At 48.2% G+C, this 18,164-nt stretch overlaps 5 protein-coding genes across 5 annotated transcripts; 3 read left to right on the top strand and 2 right to left on the bottom strand.

The window, feature by feature from the left end:
* Nucleotides 1–1,795: 1,795 nt before the first annotated feature.
* GGS25DRAFT_129689 (scytalone dehydratase) lies at nucleotides 1,796–3,200 on the bottom strand. Its single transcript, XM_049256216.1, has 4 exons — nucleotides 3,078–3,200; nucleotides 2,596–2,927; nucleotides 2,436–2,533; nucleotides 1,796–2,377 (listed from the first exon to the last, which is right to left on the bottom strand). The coding sequence occupies exons 2-4, from the start codon at nucleotides 2,633–2,635 to the stop codon at nucleotides 1,955–1,957; spliced, it is 561 nt and encodes a 186-aa protein (XP_049120229.1). The 5' UTR covers nucleotides 2,636–2,927; nucleotides 3,078–3,200; the 3' UTR covers nucleotides 1,796–1,954.
* Nucleotides 3,201–3,589: 389 nt separating this feature from the next.
* Nucleotides 3,590–5,897, top strand: GGS25DRAFT_129585 (short-chain dehydrogenase). Its single transcript, XM_049256214.1, has 7 exons — nucleotides 3,590–3,591; nucleotides 3,677–4,698; nucleotides 4,801–4,963; nucleotides 5,072–5,234; nucleotides 5,366–5,527; nucleotides 5,610–5,659; nucleotides 5,835–5,897. Exons 2-4 carry the CDS (start codon nucleotides 4,006–4,008, stop codon nucleotides 5,203–5,205), a joined length of 990 nt encoding a protein of 329 aa, XP_049120228.1. The 5' UTR covers nucleotides 3,590–3,591; nucleotides 3,677–4,005; the 3' UTR covers nucleotides 5,206–5,234; nucleotides 5,366–5,527; nucleotides 5,610–5,659; nucleotides 5,835–5,897.
* GGS25DRAFT_129673 (MFS general substrate transporter) lies at nucleotides 5,452–7,671 on the top strand. The gene is made up of 5 exons (XM_049256215.1): nucleotides 5,452–5,527; nucleotides 5,610–5,659; nucleotides 5,835–6,352; nucleotides 6,431–7,067; nucleotides 7,138–7,671. The coding sequence occupies exons 3-5, from the start codon at nucleotides 6,201–6,203 to the stop codon at nucleotides 7,624–7,626; spliced, it is 1,278 nt and encodes a 425-aa protein (XP_049120227.1). The 5' UTR covers nucleotides 5,452–5,527; nucleotides 5,610–5,659; nucleotides 5,835–6,200; the 3' UTR covers nucleotides 7,627–7,671.
* A 3,007-nt stretch (nucleotides 7,672–10,678) lies between these two features.
* Nucleotides 10,679–13,325, top strand: GGS25DRAFT_518346 (P-loop containing nucleoside triphosphate hydrolase protein; the record flags this gene model as incomplete). Its single annotated transcript, XM_049263518.1, has 8 exons — nucleotides 10,679–10,729; nucleotides 10,797–11,729; nucleotides 11,809–11,988; nucleotides 12,065–12,179; nucleotides 12,251–12,337; nucleotides 12,394–12,549; nucleotides 12,627–12,692; nucleotides 12,775–13,325. The coding sequence occupies 8 exons, from the start codon at nucleotides 10,679–10,681 to the stop codon at nucleotides 13,323–13,325; spliced, it is 2,139 nt and encodes a 712-aa protein (XP_049120226.1).
* An 892-nt stretch (nucleotides 13,326–14,217) lies between these two features.
* GGS25DRAFT_129425 (uncharacterized protein) lies at nucleotides 14,218–15,968 on the bottom strand. Its single transcript, XM_049256213.1, has 5 exons — nucleotides 15,690–15,968; nucleotides 15,249–15,621; nucleotides 15,102–15,193; nucleotides 14,912–15,025; nucleotides 14,218–14,845 (listed from the first exon to the last, which is right to left on the bottom strand). The coding sequence occupies exons 1-5, from the start codon at nucleotides 15,834–15,836 to the stop codon at nucleotides 14,447–14,449; spliced, it is 1,125 nt and encodes a 374-aa protein (XP_049120225.1). The 5' UTR covers nucleotides 15,837–15,968; the 3' UTR covers nucleotides 14,218–14,446.
* Between the last annotated feature and the right edge of the window lie 2,196 nt (nucleotides 15,969–18,164).

Raw genomic sequence — 18,164 nt, 5'->3', positions numbered from 1 at the left:
CTTATGTCACTGCCTACTATGTACCTACCCTAGGTAGGTATACAAGTATTTGCACTACTATGCCGTATTGTACGAGATACTAACCAATCTCCATCACATGACGTCGTTTTCCTCCTTCGCTTCCATGTCCATAGCCGTCCGTGTTACCCACTTCCAAGCCGACCTGGTACGGTTTTAATGCATGCCACGGACTCGGCAGTCTCGGCGTCAGGAATCCAAGACATTGGCAAACAGAATGAGAAACGTTTTGTAATCGCTTGCCATCTACAGAGGAACAGACATCACAGCAAGCTTTCTTGCACGGTCTCAAGCTTTTCACAAGAGTCTGCCGAGTAATCTCTTCGATCTGTTCTTCCAAGTCAACCAATGGACTCTGAGATAATATGAGATGCCACGAGATGCCACGAGATGCCATGGATTGCCGCGAGATGCCGTGAGATGTCGGTACCTACCTACCCACCTACCTAATAGGGGACTGATTTGGACCCAAGGTTCCAGTGTTCCAAGGTACTTGCACATAGAAAACCTGGTACCAGGGTTGGAGGTTGGGGGATGTTCCACCGCCGCATTCGTCCTCGCTTCACCGCTTCCCCGACTTGATTCCCGGAGCTGTCGGGGCCCGGATGTCTCGCCGGCGCACGTGGGGGTATCAAAAGCCATGTTTCACTACACAGGTTGGTCTTTCACAATGCGCAGCACTGCATAGGGTTAGGTCACGAGGCTAATTGGACGTCCGTTTGCGGCGAGCAGATGCGTACCCAAGTATGATTCGATGCGAATCCTATGGCTCTACGTTTCATATTATCATCGGGCTGACTGTGAATTGTTGGGTGCACATACATTTGCGGATGCGATAGCGGCCACTCAGCATCATGCTAAATGTCCGTTGAGTCGATTGAAGTTCATGATGACCGCATATCATATTTATTCGAATGTGGTGTGGGTTGGCTCACGGAGCCCAATTGACTCCTAGCGCTATTATCGTCTAATTCTCATATCATCTCAACTAATATCTTCACATTAAACAAAGCCTCTTATTGGATGTCGGTTCTGATGAGAACACATAACTGATATCATCTAGCGGAGGTATCTCGGAAATAGGCATGTATACCCATTCTTACGACGCTCAAAGTCCACGGCGCAACACCTCTTCAGGGCCCAGACATTTCCCAGGTATCGATCAGGCACCGCAATATCGAGGACAAATCGGCTCTATCCGAAAATATATTGTTTCCAGAATTTTCTCAATTTTTTCTTTTTAATTTTAGTACCTGCGAGGTCCCCGCCAAGAAGCGATTTCCATGTACCCGGAATAAATTGAGTGTTGTGATCGTGTAACTGGCACACCGCTTACTACGGGTTACTTTCATATAACTATGAGTAAGACTATTATCCCATCTATTGAAACTTGCGAGTCGTATGAAGTCACATGGATTTTGGCACATGTGGGTTAGATGAACCCAGTATAATAAGCCTTCACTTCCAGAAGAGTGGCGATTTCTTCAGTCTCACATGGAGGTACCTTACCAACTTACTAACCTTAGCAGGTACATGCAGTACTAAACATGCGTTGTTAAGCATTGAAGTCGCACGAGCAACATACATGTGTGCAAACCTCCCATTATCAGACACCTAACCTAGGTATATATCATATCCACGATCCCATACATGCATCCGTGCCTCATACCTATTGTAAGCAGAATGTTAGGAAACCCCGAAAGTTCAAAGTAAAAAAATCAGAGGTTCACGGCATAAACTAGACTAATCGAAAGACGAATTCAAAGGCGCCGTTCCAATCGTGGGCTAATTACTAATTCTATAACAACAATACCTAGTATATAACTAACTCGTCTACGTAGAGGGGTTGGCCTCTCACCTACATACCTAGTAGGCTGGTAAATACCTTCAGCATCTCCGCTCCCCCGTCCGGGTTCAACTCAGGTCTTGGGGCCATCTAAAGTAATGGGGCCTTAACTGGGATGCCTTCAACTTTAGCATTAAGGGCGTCGCCAAACTCCTCACGGCCGCCGACAAAAACCTTGTCGAAGTCGTACTCGCCCCAGCGGATGTCCGGGTAGAGTCCGGCGAACTTCCAAACGCCGTCGACCTTCCGGTACCAGTGGACGTTGGTAGAGTGAGCGTGGCCCTTGACGGCAACCTTAGTCCGCGTCTCGTCGGTGTAGCGCTGATGCGGCACGCGCAGCTGGTGGGTGCCGATTACCTCCGTGTCCGAGATCTTCTCCCACTTGGTACCGCCGATAAAGTGCTGTGTCTTGAGCAGCGGGTCTCCGAGCACCGCCGGGCTCGAGATCATGGCCACGAACTCTTCGGCTGGCATCGCTTCCCAGAGCTTATCCAGAAAGGAACGGTAGTCGATCTAAAAGTAGCTTTGGTTAGTCCGCGGCTGGGCTGAGCAATAATGCCATTGGACACACTCGTAGGGTCGGCGCAATGCACTTCCTTAGTCTATCCCAGTCCTTGGTGTCATAGCTGTCCGCCCACTCAACCATACACGCATTGAGGCCGAGGTAGTCTAATTTTTGTTAGCACAAATACGTTGATACTCGACATTAGTCTCCTGGATGTCGTGCATACCCTCGAAGGTGATATTTCCTTTGACTATTTCAGGAGACATGGTAACCGCAGCTCTGTAGTATTTGGTTCGTGGGACAGTCTCGATGTTCGCCTCATTTTGCGCAGGTGTTAACTACTATTTATATATCGCACCGCTTCAGAATTACTCCCGTCTCCGGAACCCCGAGGCATCCGTTCTCTCCGTGGAAAGAGGCGGTTTTACTAGTGTTAAGGAAGTTTTGCCTTCAGTGAAGCGTGAGTTTGTTGCACGACCTCTTTCGTCGGGAAATGTTTGGTGATGCAGTCCGCACCGGAGTCCCCCACAAGTCGAAAGTTGTCACCTACCCAGGTAGCTATTTACGAGATCAGTTACAATTCTTTCAGGGTATATCTTTGAAGAGCATTGTTGTTTCACTTCAATCTAAGTCAATTGATACATGTATATTCCCCCCTCGCTACGCGTCTTTTATCAGATTGTAAATCGCTCTCGCAGACTGACATACTTGAGTATTTCCCTATTAGGTAGGCATTCTAGTAATGATTCTCTACATATGCGGCCAGTAGCTATCAGCGTTGCACTAGTGCCACCACACGGCCCACGGACTCCTTGGGGAGGGGGACACAATCCTGCTATGATACTCCTAGCCGTGCTTGAGGACTGGTGGAAGCATGTAAGTAATTGAGGCTTGCTATTGGTACCGACCTACATGCCTGTCCTACAATAGGTAGGTAGTATAAAGTAATGGAACCGCCCCGAGGAAGTGGCTTAAGTCGACGTGCCGAAAAAAATAAAATAAAAGAGTTGGAGGTAGTTATTGGAGGGCTTCGTTGTTAAAGCGACAAACCAACCAACGATACATACATACATACATACATCATTTTACCCATCGGAATGCATTAATGAAGTTCAATATAAATGGATCTTGACGATGATGCACCCAAATGATATTTATCCATATGTGCACTATGACTAATATAGGTAGATAGGTACGTGACGTCGACCAGATATTTACTATTATGTACCATTGTCAACGGAGTACTACGAGCGGTGTAAAAGAAAAAAAAAACGGCGTAGCAGAACCAAGGAAATCAATCTACCTACTCTCGTTAATCACCTGTGCGCCTGTATCAATAAGATGGGTCTAGAATAGGAGGGGCATTATTATTATCTTGGTTATGTAGGTTGGTTGGCATACTGGCACGGCACAGTTGCTCTAGTTCTAACAACCTGGAATGCATCGAACGATTTCCTTGAATAAATAAAATGGATGTGGAAAAAGATAAAATTTCCACCTGGGCGGGCGAATTATTAACGTTGAGACATTGCCCGCAACTTTACAGACTTACCTAACATTACCCACCTACATACCTACTCAGCCTTAGATACCTCAGTCGTACCTCGGTAACAAGCAAACGCCACGTATTACCAAGATGTTCAGGGTATCACCGTTTGAAGCACTCCGCCAGATATTTCCTGGCAAGCCGACATACACGGAGAAAGATATCCCAAACTTGTCCGGCAAGGTGTATTTGGTTACTGGTGCGAACACGGGCCTCGGCAAAGAAGTTGCCCAGATCCTCTTCTCCAAGCATGCAACGGTCTGGATCGCGGCGCGCACCGAGGAGAAAGGCCGCGATGCGATCCAATCCATTCGCGAAGCATTTCCCTGGTCGAAGGGTACGCTCGAGTTCTTGCGCCTGGACCTGAGCGATCTGAGCACCATCAAGGACTCGGCCGAAACCTTCCTCGCGAAGGAGAAGCGGCTGCACGTCCTGTTCAACAACGCCGGCGTCATGTTTCCCCCGGCCGGCAGCAAATCGGCCCAGGGTTATGAACTGCAGATCGGCACGAACAACTTGGGGCCGTTCCTCTTCACCAAGCTATTGACGCCGGCCCTAATCGAGACGGCCAAGGAATCACCGCCCGGCAGCGTGCGCGTCCTCTGGGTGTCGTCATCGGCGGCTGAGTTATTCATCCCCGTGAATGGTGCCATCGAGTTCGACAACCTCGACTACAAACGCGATATCTTCTACATGAACAAGTACGGGGTTAGCAAGGCGGGCAATTACTATCATTCGACCGAGTTCGCGCGACGTCATACTAAGGACGGTATCGTCAGCGTCGTGAGTTTTATTTTGTTCTTTTTTTTCCCCTTCCACGTTTTTATCAACCTATCGACGGCAATGGATGAGTATGTTTCTGACAATAAATAATATGATACTTAGGCGCTCAATCCAGGCAATCTGAATACAGATCTGGTTCGGAATTGCGATACAGTTACGGGGCTTTGCATAAGCTCCATCGTGCATCCTCGCATTTATGGAGCGTACACGGAATTGTTCGCCGGCCTATCGGACGAGGTCACGCTCGAAAAGTCGGGTAGTTGGAGTGAGTTGTTTTCTGTTCTCTTAGCCATTTTTATACAACCAACATACCTACCTACCTACCTACTTAAGTAGTAGGTGTCTAGATGCTGACATCTTGCCCCCTTGACAGTTGTTCCATGGGGTCGGTTTAGCGATATTCGAAAAGATCTGCTGCAGGGTTCGAAGCCCCAGTCGGAGGGAGGCACCGGTATTGCACAGAAGTTTTGGGAGTGGACGGAGGACCAAGTCAAGCCTTATGTATGATGATCATTGGAGGGTGTTCTCTTACAAATGTAAGTACGAAGTACCAAGGTTACAAGATTATAGACGACGCGTGTTACCACAGTACTAGGTACCTAAGCAAGCTCAGTATAATTTAGTTATGTTATGGATATTAATATGTGTGGTTGGACAAATGTGGCAGTCAATCCAGGGTCATGCCCGTAAACTGGACCAATTTCATGTCAGACAGACATCTTTTACCGAGATCTTACATATGGTCAGTGGTCACTAGCAAAATTCCAACCGGAAGGATCCCATACCTAGTACAGACCATGTAAGCGTAGGTAGCACATGCCTTGGTAATGTCAACTTTAACCCCTGATGAAAATATGTGACTTGTTCAAGTTGTTCCTCCCTTTCCTGGTACGCCACTAATACATAACTAGGTCTGTGAATGTTAATTTTTCAAAGTGTGTTTGGAAACATGTGTACTTAGGTAAGTACCTACTTACTATACTGCTTCAACTATTTTAATATGATCTGACACCTATACGTTGTATTGTCAAAGCTGTCCAAATGCCAACGAATCCCTAGGTAGATAGCATACGTGCTATCCCCAAGACGTTTAAGCCACTTAGAAATGAACAAAGACATTAACCTGTAGAGTTTAGCCGACGTTGCATGAACCCTACCTACCTAGGTGCCTAGTATTATTTTACTGCATCGATGTAAGCGGATAGGCACCTTCTTCATTTAACCAACGGAAGCCGTCGAGGGAGCGAATGCCCTCCACTCTTCCGTAGGTTTCGTGCAGGAGGTGCGGGAGCCACTGCCGAGTCCCACCTACCGGTATTACCGAGTCGAGCCAGAATAAGACAAGCGTTGCTCCTCTCCCCATCTCCATCTCCATCTCCATCTCCATACTCATATTCATCCCTCTCTTCTCTTTTCTCAGCCGCCAAACTGCAACCCCCGCAGTTCCAAGAAATCATATTGAGTAGCGATATTCTAGGTATATTCTAGGTAGTCAAAAAACCATGTATCAGGAACAAAAGGCCTCTCTTAGAGAGACGACATCCCCGCCGAGTGGTGATGAGACGGATATCGTCCCGATCGAACCAACCACGGCCCTCGCCCACCCGCCGCCGCCTGACGGTGGTTTTGGATGGGTTCAGGTCGCTGTCGGACAGTAAGGAATCCTCCCTCCCTTACCTGCCAGATAAGCCGATCACCGAAGACCAATTACTAACCGAACCCGTTCCCAAAGTCTCGCTTTGTTCAACACTTTCGGCTGGTTCAACAGTTATGGCCTTTTCCAGGACTACTACACCTCTGAGCTGAATCTGCCGCTCTCTGTCGTGTCATGGACCGGCAGTGTGCAGGTATTCTTACTCGCTGCTATTAGCATGTTCACCGGCCGCCTCTTCGATGCAGGCTACTTCCGCTCCCTGATCGCCATGGGCTCCTTGATGCAGCTGATCGCAATATTCACGGCTTCCATTGCGTCCGAGTACTGGCAACTCTTTCTCGCCCAGGGCATATGTGGCGGTCTAGGCGCCGGCCTTCTCTACTGTCCCATCATCTCGTGCGTCGCCACTTACTTCTCCCGGAAGCGTGCGCTGGCTATCGCGCTTGTCACGAGCGGAGGTGCGACGGGAGGGACGATTTTTCCTGTGATCGCTCAGCAACTGTCGGACAAGATTGGGTTTCCCTGGACGATGAGAGTAATGGGATTCGTGGTTTTGTTTAACGCTGTTCTCATGCTGATGTTCGCGCGCACCCGCTTGCCGCCTCGGTCAAGCGGTCCGGTTGTGGAGTGGGCCGCGTTCAAGGAGCTGTCGTATTCGCTTTACACGGCGGGGGCGTTCTCCCTCCTGATGGCCGTGTATCTGATCTACAACTACGTAAGTTTCTTTTCTGCAGAGCTTTTTCTTCTTCTTCTATCATGAGCCCCTTTATTAACATATTTAATAGATAAATCACTACGGAAGGGTGGTCCTTGGCATGGATGAGACCGCATCACTCAATACTCTTCTCATTGCTAATGCAGTCGGCGTCCCCGGGCGAATCCTACCTTCGCTCCTCTCCGATGCATACCTCGGACCATTCCGAACGCTCGTACCCCTTACCATGGCCTCGGGCGTGTTGTACTTTGGCTGGATCGGCGTGCGGGATCCGAGTTCGCTGTACGTGTTCGCGGTGCTGAGCGGAATAGTAAACGGCGGCGTCCAAACAATCTCGATGGCGGGCCTGCCGTGCCTGACTACAGATATGACCAAAGTCGGCACGCGCACTGGCATGATCATCACCGTCGGCTCCTTCGCCGCCCTAACGGGCCCGCCCATCGCTGGGGCGCTGATCGATGCTGCGGGGGGTAGATATCTGTACATGCAGATATGGGCCGGCTGTATGATGTTGTTAAGTGGATGCTTTGTTGCGGCTTCGTGGTGTGCGATGAAGTAAAAAGGGTAAAAGGGGGGTTAAGCGAAATAAGTATCGGGTATTGGGTAGGCAAATAGGTAGGTAGACTTTAGACAGCGCTAGACTACAGGACTACAGTAGACCGCAGTAGATAGATGATAGAGATATCATTTTATGCGATAGGCGTTCAATGTTATGCAGGTATGCTCCCGTGCAGTCATGATGTTTGGGTGGCAGATGTTCACTGCTTGGATGGCGCCACTGGCGTCATTGTATCTACCTAACCTACTAACCTAGGTTCTTAAATACATGGCACTGATACATCTCACACGAAGTCAGATCATTGATATGCCTTTTTGCTACATAGTAATTACCTTAATTACTCTACAATTCCAAGGTTCTTACCACATCTCAAATCTCCATGTATTCGCTGACGAATGAATAATCTACCTATACGTACGTAACCCACAGGCGTGTTAAGATCTCACGCTCGGCGGAGATACATGATTCAACTAGGTACCATCGTGAGATCGGGCTCGGGCTCGACACCATTATATATCCCCGGGAACGTGATCCATGAGCTCATATGACGGCCTACGTGCTCGGCGCCAATTACTTCGACCATTGTCTCCATCATTTCCTTCATATGGCGAGATTGATCTTGATGCACCCGTCGTACTCGTCGTCGCCATTGTTAAGCACATGGCCTGCATACCTAGTAGCTACGATTCCGCCAGTTGCAAGGTTATCAAACCTAAGTAGGTATCAAAAGTACTAGATTTCCTATTCCAGAATGAGAACAGAGCGTGATTAGTCGGATGCTGATTATGGAAGCAGCCGGCTATAAATAGGAGTTTACAAATCTAGCAAGACTGTTACGATTGGTGTGAGTGGAATGATTCCTTTCTTCACCCACATTGAGGTGGTTTCTTGCGAATCTAGAATATAATTATCGTCTGATTTAACAGGCGAGTCCCTCTTAAAATTCTAATCATTGACCACCTGAATAATCAACCCCAGATCCAGTGTCTGGCTTTCTATCTATCCACCTACTAGCCTACCAAGGTAGGCATTGGTAGTTGTAAGTATTCACCAACCTTTCCTTCAATGCCTACCCATATAAGTTGAGATTATGTCACCGCAACCAGGAGACTCAGTTGTTCAACTCGCTTTGCTTATAGTCTCCCCAGCCGACAACTTTCGTTCTAACCGAAACACGTCGATGAAACTTGGTCACCCATTTCCATTCAGCCATATGGGGGAATTACATGAAGCAAGCGGGTTTTCAGAATTCTTTGAATCCCAATTACAATTGTCCCGGGCTGATCTTATGAGGTAACCATATTCAAACACGTTGCGAGGTTCGAAATCTCTTATACGAACAGTAGACATAACATGGTATCATTGGCCTTCTTCTCTTTTCCCGCGTGTATTGCGGATTTGACGTGGGATATCGAGGGTCAAGATGGACCGAGCCAGATGTGTGGGTTCGGCTCTCAACCCAATAGTTACCGAGATGCATCTAGATGTACTAACGTAGGCTATCTAAGTAACGTTGACATTGGCCAGTATTAGGTAACACAAGTTGGAATAAACGCATTACGGCTCCGTAGGTCGCGTGGCATCTCAAGCCGTGATTAATATATAATCCAACGAGCGAGGAGGCGGTGGAGGTATATGGTGCATGGGAAGAGTAGTCGGAAGCACCAACAAGCAGCATCAAGAGACAAAATGTCGTCATGAAAGAATCTACTAACCTTAGATACTGCAACACGAGTGCCAACGTCTAGGCTTTTGTCCCCAGGCAAGATGAAAGGAAGACTATTTGACAAACTATACGACGAACTATTTGCACTATACGACACATCCCTATCGTTTGAAGAGACACCCATGTAGAGCAAAGACTTTCTAGTTAATCATTAACCTTTCTCTATCGTATATCACAACAACTTCTAGAGCCTTAAGAGAAGTACCTGCCTACCTAGGTAACCTAGATACTGGGTAGAGAACCAGGATTGCTGTTGGAGAGAGGCGCCCAATTCCGCGTACATGTGGGACCAATAAGCATTACCCAAGTGGTCGCCTAGACAGCTACCGAGTAGAACTATCCCCTTAAGTGGCATAAAGCAGCAGCAGACACACCGTTACTAAAATTAGTAGCAGATACATCCAAGCCAATTTACCCACCGCCCCATAAATCTATTATCCAATAAAATCAACAAATTCTATAGGTACTTAATTTACCACTTATTTTGGCGTATGCCACTTGTACCAACAGTACTTAGAATTACATAAAGCCACATTACAAGTGCCACATCGAGATCGTGGCTTAATGTTTACCATACTTTCTGGCATCAGCTTTGTTTACCATTCAGCTTTAATCTTCGACGAGAACGTCCCCAAATAACTATGGTTTCCTTGACAAGCTTGCCCCTTACAAATCGTTTGAAAGCCGCTTTTGCGTGCAGGTACGGACGAGCCGTAAAAGGGAATAGCCTCATCTAAGATACGGCTTATCCAGGTCGCGTATCGTGGTGTTTCTCGGTGGGATATTTATCGGAGTAAATAGCGTACCGGTTTTAGGATTGGAAGGAGCTTTAGGACGACGTGTAGCTAGATTGGTATCGTCAGTTTAGGTGGCGCCCTTAAAAAACTAGTTATCGAGATCATACTCAATTACAATTACACCAAACGCCGGAATAACCTAACGCCGGCCAGCTTTGTATTGTACCGCGTTGTATTTGAAGAAAAAATGGATCAATATATGGGGTTTTGGGTAAATGTGGGAATAGTGGATTGAAAACGATGTACTAGGTGTTATTTTTAGTAACGGTGTGTCTGCTGCTGCTTTATGCCACTTAAGGGGATATGATGACCTGCATAAACGGGGGCGAGTAAGACGTCCCCACTCAGAGATGGCGGCATACTTATCTTGTGTGAGGCTCTTCATGTAACAATAAGATTATTAGAGAGGTACTACTAACTACTGTTTACTACGTATATACCTACAGTGCCAGGCGTAGGTATACAAGGAGTCTCAGCAACCTTTCCATTTCCCTCTCTCCTTTTCCCTAACCAAGTTTTACTATTCACGATGGAGTCAAGTGCAATGGACACCACACTTATTGAAGATCGCCACAAGGATGTAAGTAACTACGTATCTAGATTTCCAATCTAGCTATCAGGACAATAATTAATTACGATCCATTTAGCTACAAGGGTCTATGGAGACTGTCGGTGCCGACTGGTCAGAGCTTGACGTGGATGCATCTACCACGGAGGACGAGGGTATTGCAAAAGATGATCACAACGGGCAGCATTGCGGCGTCAAGACATTGTTTGAAGGCGAGACAACATGTACTTGCTGCATTAATTGGGTGGATGAGATGCCCAAGGATCTCCGACCTTCGGCGGAAGAAGAGAGCGAGAACAGACGCCACGCACTTTTGATTCGTCTGCGCAGAAACCACAATGACGGAAAGCCGATGGTGCTGCATTCCATTGTGATACAAAGCTCCTACTTGAAATCCATTCTAGGCCAAGTCTTTCAAGAGTATTCCGGTATCACGATAACCTTGAAGAAACTCGTGTTCCGAGCACCATTCGACTGCTTTTTCCACGAATGGCATCGCCTTGAGAAGATTGTTCGCGAGGTCGAGGACCCCATAGGTAGAAGTCACGGGCGCCTCTTACAGAAAGTGCTGAGGTCCGAGCTGAGAGAAACCATTTCGCTGAGCAACGATTTGAACCGGAATGGGGTCATCACTTACGACTATCTTTGGACTATTTTCAAGCCTGGCGTAGACGTCTATACCTTCGAAGACGGCTATGACCGCATATATAGGCTCCAAAGGGCCACCTATGTATCCAATATCAGTGGCGAATTCTTGCAGCTAACAGTCCACGAGATTTCATGTGACGGGGATAGGTTTGGCTACCAACCGAAGCTCATCCACATTTACAAGTTCTCGGGCACGAAAGAGGTCCAAGACCTCGATGTATTCCCTGCTTCTTGCCACCCCAGACTAGAAGAAGTGAAGAATTCCCTAAGGCAACGCGGTGAAATGTTCAAGAATGTTCATCTCAAGTCATACTTTTATGGTGCCTATAAGGGCACTGTCATGGATGGGCACAATAACCGGAATGTGAGTACTAAACTCCCCTTTGCCATTGCATAGGTAGGTATGTGATAACAACATCGACTCTGAGCTAATGAAACGGCAGGTTGATGGGAGAATTGTAGTTGACCCCCTATCGCACGCAGACTTTACCACTAGTCACGTCAACTTGATGCCTTTCGATTCTAGCTCCTTGAAACCTGAGATTGACGTGTCGGATCAACCACATCATCCCGTGCAAGCCCCTCCTGGCCCGAGACCAAGGGGCCGGCGAGTACCGCAGCCAGTATGTGCACGGCTGAGCTGAATATACCTAGTACCTAGACATGATGCACAAGTTAGCAAGCTAACGTGAGAAAAAGCCCCCTTATCCAGGCCGACCTCCTGCCCCTCCACCGCAAATGATGCCGCCGAATCCACCGCCGCCACCACCGGGTATGGCCGTGGGAAGCCACCCGAAGAGAGGTTCCAAGTATTGTAAGTTTTTGAATACTAGTGTACATATCTGGGTACCTAAAAGAACACATAAATTAACACACCTACCAAAGCGAGGAAACCAGAAGATATTCCGGATAATCTGCTACACCTCTGCAGCGCCTACGTTCGTGGATACTGCTTCAAGATCAAGAAGTGGGGTAAGCGTGGAACAACCACCCCTTTGTTTGACCGTCTCTCTCTGACTGTGCGGTAGTCATATTCCACATCGACCACGTCCGGGAAATCCAATGGCACGACGACGCGTTTGACAGCCTGGTGCTGCAGGACAAGTATAAGAAGATCATCAAGGCTTTCGTTGAGAGCCATGTTGAGCATAAGGATCAGTTCGATGACTTCATCGAAGGAAAAGGTATCGTGTCTAGCTTTACCTGTAACCTAGACAGGTAGGTACCGTACCGGGTTCATGCTAACAAGAGAGAAACACAGGCCAAGGTATTACCATGCTTTTAGAAGGACCGCCGGGGGTTGGCAAGACATTGACGGCGGAGGCTGGTGAGTATCTCCCGCGGCCCCCAGACCTGAACACTGTCATTACATCCATAATATCCAGGTATATTAACCCATCCCCCAACAGTATCCGAGCGACTCCGCCGCCCCCTCTACGCCATGGGCGCCGGCGAGCTCGGCGCGACCCCGGAGGCCGTCGAAGAGAACCTCGAGATGATCCTCGAGGCGGCGGCGAAGTGGGACGCGGTGCTCCTCCTGGACGAGTGCGACGTGCTCCTCGCGCAGCGGACGTCCAACGACCTCGGGCGCAACAGCATCGTGGCCATCTTCCTGCGCCTGCTCGAGTACTACCGCGGCATGCTCTTCCTGACGACGAACCGCGCCGAGGCCATCGACCCGGCCTTCCAGAGCCGCGTGCACCTGACGATCCACTACCCGCGGCTCGACGCCGCCGCCCGCCGCCAGGTCTGGGCCCGCTTCGACGCGACGGCCCACCGGCCGACGGCGCTCCGCGCGCCGGACTTTGACGCCCTGCAGGACGTCGTCGTCAACGGGCGCGAGATCAAGAACGTCTTCAAGACGGCGCAGCTGCTCGCGAGCCACGAGAAGAAGCTGCTCGCCATCGAGCATATTCATACGGCGCTGAGTGTTTCGAGGGTTGGCGCGTTTGATCCTTGAGTTAGGGGTTTGCGGTGGTGGTAAGGGCGCTGTTTCTATTCCATGGCGAAGTTTGAGTGGTTACGAGTAACTAGCGGGTTAATGAAACGACAGGCGTTTTTCTTTTGGGGTTTTTTTCCAAAAATGGATAGGTACCTTACATTTGTCTTCTGCTTTGATAATGTCTGCCTGAGGCGAGTAAAGAGTCCAACTCAGGGGGTATCACGTGACTTGTCCCCCCCTCCCCGGCGCCGTATCCACGTGATCTAAGTAGCCCCTTTTCCCTGTTCCCTCAAGACATGATACTGAAAATTTCAAAGATGCCCCTGATTGACGATGAGAGAAAAACAAGTCCTCGAATGGGGTAATACGGGGGCGTACGACATCCATACATTTTATGGATGTCAGATCTAAAATGAGACATCCTCAGGTAGGTAGTGAGTACGTAACATATTTGAAGATCCAGCGGTGCTGTGCCACTGATAGTGTTCAGGCAGCACGATGCCGATGCCTACCTATTCAATATTTTGTGGAAAATCAGACATGTTTGACAGTGGCCCATTACGCGCCGCGTTCCATAGAACAGCTCGTGATATCGTTCCACTTCCGAAGCTTCACTGGTAGTTTACGTGATACGTTACCCCTTTTTTTAATCAGTTACACATTCAAGGCTGGCATGGGGTAATGTCGGTGACTGAACTCAATCAAACGCCTTTGACCTTCGGCGGCGCGGCACGTACTATGAATAGTTTCAGCAACACGTATACCTAGCACCGTTGATTGATGAAAACTGGTTGGTGGTTCATCACTGTACGTGGACCTGCTCTCCGGTCAGTACTGGTCAAAAGAATTATTACTATTGACTCATGTTGTATCTTAATTTCTTGTTTTGTTGACTCGGTTAACCGATTCCTACTCCTGTATATCACCTATCGATGCACTATCTATCTTGGCCTATTGGATCCTCAACCATCACCTTCTATTAGGCCCGCCAAGTTAGGCGGGGGCGGCGCAGTTGATGTCGGCAGGGCGTGGGGATATTGGAGTCTGTCTTGACTAGGTAGTGCAGCTCCGCCAGGCTGGATTTTTAATTTCGATAAGACTCCCATCGTTACGTGTTCTCCTCCATATGCAGCATGTCCTTAACCATTAAACCCTCGGTTTGGTATCGGCTCGATATTGGGGTCGTTCCAGTTAGCAAATGAATCGATAACCACATCTCTCTTCACGTGGATGTTCGAGTCAGATGGGCGATTGATATACTCAGTGCTGGATGATTCGACATCGACGATGGTTCGGTCTTTGATGTACGTTTCCATGTCGGTGGGATGCCTAAACTTCTTCCGGTCCTTGCGCTCTGGTAGTTTGATATGGGCAGGGTTGCCCTCGCGCGAATTGTAGTTGTACGTGCTCGACTCGCTCAGTTCGCCGGTCCAGAACTCCTTCTTGAATAAGGGGATCAGCAGGGGCGCGTTGACCACGAAGCAGGCTACGGTTGCTTCTCGACAGGCCCAGAAGGCAGGGGTGGCGCCGCTGGGGCTCTAATGGTCAAAGGTCAGCCTGCAATGTTTCTGATAGGATACTTATTTATGTCTAGGTATTCTTACCGTGATAGACATGTAGACTCGGAGAATGGCGGCGACCATGATAAAGACACCTGCCGACAAGAGGACGCCTAAGCCCACCATCTTCCAAAAAGACATGCTGGCTCGACGGATAATCTGTTACCTGCGCTTAGTACATATCATATAAATACCTATCTAATTGATAGTTGTTGGGCGGGTTTCGACGACTTACTGGTAGCGGTATTAGAACAAGGCAAGTATCTGTGAACAGGTTCATGACTAGAACTGCTACATATAGCCCAAGAGTGTCTGGGTAACAGTTATCTGGAAGGACTTTAGTAACCGTCGTGGCATCAGCGATATGCCGTTTTTGACTTACATCCAGGGTCAGGGTATATCTGCCAGTATTTGTAAAAAGGTCGGCAGCTGGTGGTGACTACGATGATGATGATGACATAGCATGTACAGACCAAAACCATCATTGGAATGATAAACTTCTCCACCCAAATGCCGGCCACAAGCCGCCTCAAGAAGAAAACCATACATAGTTTCAATGTCCATACGAATCCGGGGTACATGAACCATCCTACCAGGAAGAACTTGGAGCCCGTCGCCAGCTGTTCAGCCAACTCGGGGTTCTCGGTGACGAGCTTCAGCCTCGCTGGATTCGATGCTTCACCAATGCCGGGGACCTTGTTGTGGCCATAGGTCGAGACCATGTGCGCCGCGGCCGACATCACCGTAACAGTTGCCTGTGAGCTGCGGTTAGCGACTGTGGGCCGTATTCGGGTACCAAGCCCCCTTTAGTTCGTCCACCTACAAAAGCCAACCCCATCAGATAGTCGTCCCAGTCGAGTCCCTTCCGCCCTCGGATCCGGATTCGCACGAAAAGGCGCAGAGCCATAACTGTTGTGCAGAAGGCATACTCGATCCACGTTTCGATCTGGTACGCCATAATTTCATCCATGGCGGGCGGCTTCGTCGTCGTCGTCGTTAAACTTTTATTCTTCTTCTTCAGATTCGTCTTCGTCAAAAGTAGAAGGCAATCCGTTCGTTATTCTACCAAACCCCCCTCGCACTCTCCTAACCCCACCCGAAGATAGAAGAATAGTGAAGAGCTCAGCTCGCGATGGAAGCTAATGGGTAAACAAACGCGCTAGAAAAGAACGGAAGGTAACTGTGAAGAGCAATGCAATGCGGATTCGCCATTAAAAGAGCGTCGATTTTACCGACGCCAACGCTCAAGTACTAATAAGGAACCCGGATGTGACATCCCTCCCCCCTTACATAGGCAAGTCATAAGTCCCCGGAGGAAAAAGAAATCCATGGGTAATAGCAGAGTTTCGAAAGAGTACCTTCAACTACCGTGTTCTTACGTCGTTTCAGCCCTGTTCTCTTTTTTTCTTTTTCCGTGAACCTGAGAGGCCAGAGAGACAAGGGCTGGTAGACGAAAGCAAAAGGCCCTGGTGGCCCCCGTAAAAAAGACACGGCTTGGCGGTCATAGCAGCTCGGGGAAAAGTGGCGGACAAGGTTCGTTCGCATCGTAATTTGCGGACACATAGAAACAAGCACTGGATTGCTCGGGCTCAAATCAAGTACATACGTAGTTAATACCAGCGGACGGAGAATAACTAAGTTAAAGAGATCCAAAGATAGGTGCCTGGGGCGCTTCGGTTAGATACCCAGCTTAATAGCAATAGCTGCTAGTTAGTTATTTGAAAAAGCACCGGTACTGTGGTATTCTACCTAGTAGTGTAGTTCTTTTCAAAGGTGGTTACGGATGTTGCCGTCACTGTCGTAAGTAAATAGGTGTAACTTAGCGACGTGCATGCCCAGGATTTCATGCCTTAGGTACGAACGAATTTTTAGTAGAGAACGACAGCAGTTGACGAAAGCCCATACCCTCTCTCGTGGAGAGAGTAGTCCCCAAGCAGCAAGTCAAACCTGATATCCTTGTTGAATCTTTTTAACCATGTACAATATCTGCCGTATCGCCGACCTTAGGATTGATATGAGCACTGAAGAATAATCTTTCAACATTCGTAGATGCTGATGTAGGCTCCATCCAGGTCTTGAAGGTGCCTAGATAGAAATGTGGTATGCGTCTCATTGTCTTGGTAGTAGTTTTTAGTACCTCGTTGATCAGAATTAAAGTGCTGATGTATCTATCACATATGATGTGCAGTTATTTGCAGGTGGTACAAGATGTCAAGCATGATCTGTTACTTACAGTACACTACGCAGTGAACAAGAGAGGTTGAGAGTACATAGTACGATGGTTGAAGAGCCTTGGCCACTCTTCAACGGGGTATCCATCCATCCATGGGCCGATTCTCGGCAAAGCAGGGTCCCTGGCTGCGTTTGGGGTTTCCATCCAGTTTACCTGGGGTCTTGGGCCGCTCGATAGGTATCGGATGCGGTAACATACCTAGCAGATATCTACTAGATTTATCAAAAAAAGTCGGCTTCAAAGCTGCCGATATGGTGGTTCTATTGCTTGGTAACCATAACGACTTCTTTTATGAACCACATTAGGTAGGCATTCATGGTTGACCCTTTGAGCTTGATAGCAGCTGAGCCTTTTCGCTATTTCCTACAATTACTAGTTAAGTGTTGTGAACAAATTATCAGGTCGTCTTCCCACATGCTGTCGTCGCTTACGTCATAGGATTACCTAGCTTCTCATGTGTATCGTATGGAGTACGACGTAGACGAATGCGGCTTAAATAGGTAGGATTAATATCCTGGGCCGGGACGGGGTGATGTGGGGTTGTTAACCCTAGGACCTGGTCTTGTCTTTCATAGGAAATATGCAGCCGTCGAATCGGGTTTCTCTTTTGAGTGTCAGGGTTTTAGAAGCATACATAGTACCTAGCAAGTAGGTGTGGTACTGCACCTAGGTACATACCTAGGTTAGGTATGTAGGTATTAAAAGGAGGCTTACATAGCTGTCCTAGCGAGTATCAATAACATTAGAATAAGTCTTAGGAAAGGTCATAGTCATAATAACTGGTGCTGATAAGGCTCTTTGGTAGTTATTAATTTCTCCTTACGACATAGTAGTTTGGTCTGTTGTAACACCCCCAAGATTTCCAGATCGAGATGGGTTGGAGTCGAAACGGGAAAAAACACAGGCAAACCCGATCACTCGCATCGCAAAGTATGACCATCTGTAAGAAATATCAGCTATTACAAGAAAACTTAAGAGATATGATGAAAACTCTACCATCCAGCTTGTGTGGCGTAGCGGGAGTAATGCGACAGAGAAGCCATTTGCCCCTTTTTATCCACTCCA

Source organism: Hypoxylon fragiforme, assembly GCF_022984875.1.
Source record: "Hypoxylon fragiforme strain CBS 206.31 chromosome Unknown GGS25scaffold_2, whole genome shotgun sequence".
Lineage (NCBI taxonomy): Eukaryota > Fungi > Ascomycota > Sordariomycetes > Xylariales > Hypoxylaceae > Hypoxylon > Hypoxylon fragiforme.
This window is presented reverse-complemented; position numbering and strand designations above follow the sequence as displayed.

Bases quoted from the DNA above. Each gene is read 5' to 3' on its own strand.
- GGS25DRAFT_129689 (XM_049256216.1), bottom strand. From the start codon at position 2,635: ATGTCTCCTGAAATAGTCAAAGGAAATATCACCTTCGAGG. The intron at 2,534-2,595 runs GTATGCACGACA...AACAAAAATTAG, and splicing joins AGGAAATATCACCTTCGAGG to ACTACCTCGGCCTCAATGCG. The intron at 2,378-2,435 runs GTGTGTCCAATG...AGCTACTTTTAG, and splicing joins GCATTGCGCCGACCCTACGA to ATCGACTACCGTTCCTTTCT.
- GGS25DRAFT_129585 (XM_049256214.1), top strand. From the start codon at position 4,006: ATGTTCAGGGTATCACCGTTTGAAGCACTCCGCCAGATATTTCCTGGC. The intron at 4,699-4,800 runs GTGAGTTTTATT...TATGATACTTAG, and splicing joins AGGACGGTATCGTCAGCGTC to GCGCTCAATCCAGGCAATCT. The intron at 4,964-5,071 runs GTGAGTTGTTTT...CCCCCTTGACAG, and splicing joins CGAAAAGTCGGGTAGTTGGA to TTGTTCCATGGGGTCGGTTT.
- GGS25DRAFT_129673 (XM_049256215.1), top strand. From the start codon at position 6,201: ATGTATCAGGAACAAAAGGCCTCTCTTAGAGAGACGACATCCCCGCCG. The intron at 6,353-6,430 runs GTAAGGAATCCT...CCGTTCCCAAAG, and splicing joins GTTCAGGTCGCTGTCGGACA to TCTCGCTTTGTTCAACACTT. The intron at 7,068-7,137 runs GTAAGTTTCTTT...CATATTTAATAG, and splicing joins TGTATCTGATCTACAACTAC to ATAAATCACTACGGAAGGGT.
- GGS25DRAFT_129425 (XM_049256213.1), bottom strand. From the start codon at position 15,836: ATGGATGAAATTATGGCGTACCAGATCGAAACGTGGATCGAGTATGCC. The intron at 15,622-15,689 runs GTAGGTGGACGA...CGCAGCTCACAG, and splicing joins ATCTGATGGGGTTGGCTTTT to GCAACTGTTACGGTGATGTC. The intron at 15,026-15,101 runs GTAAGTCGTCGA...CGCAGGTAACAG, and splicing joins TTGTTCTAATACCGCTACCA to ATTATCCGTCGAGCCAGCAT.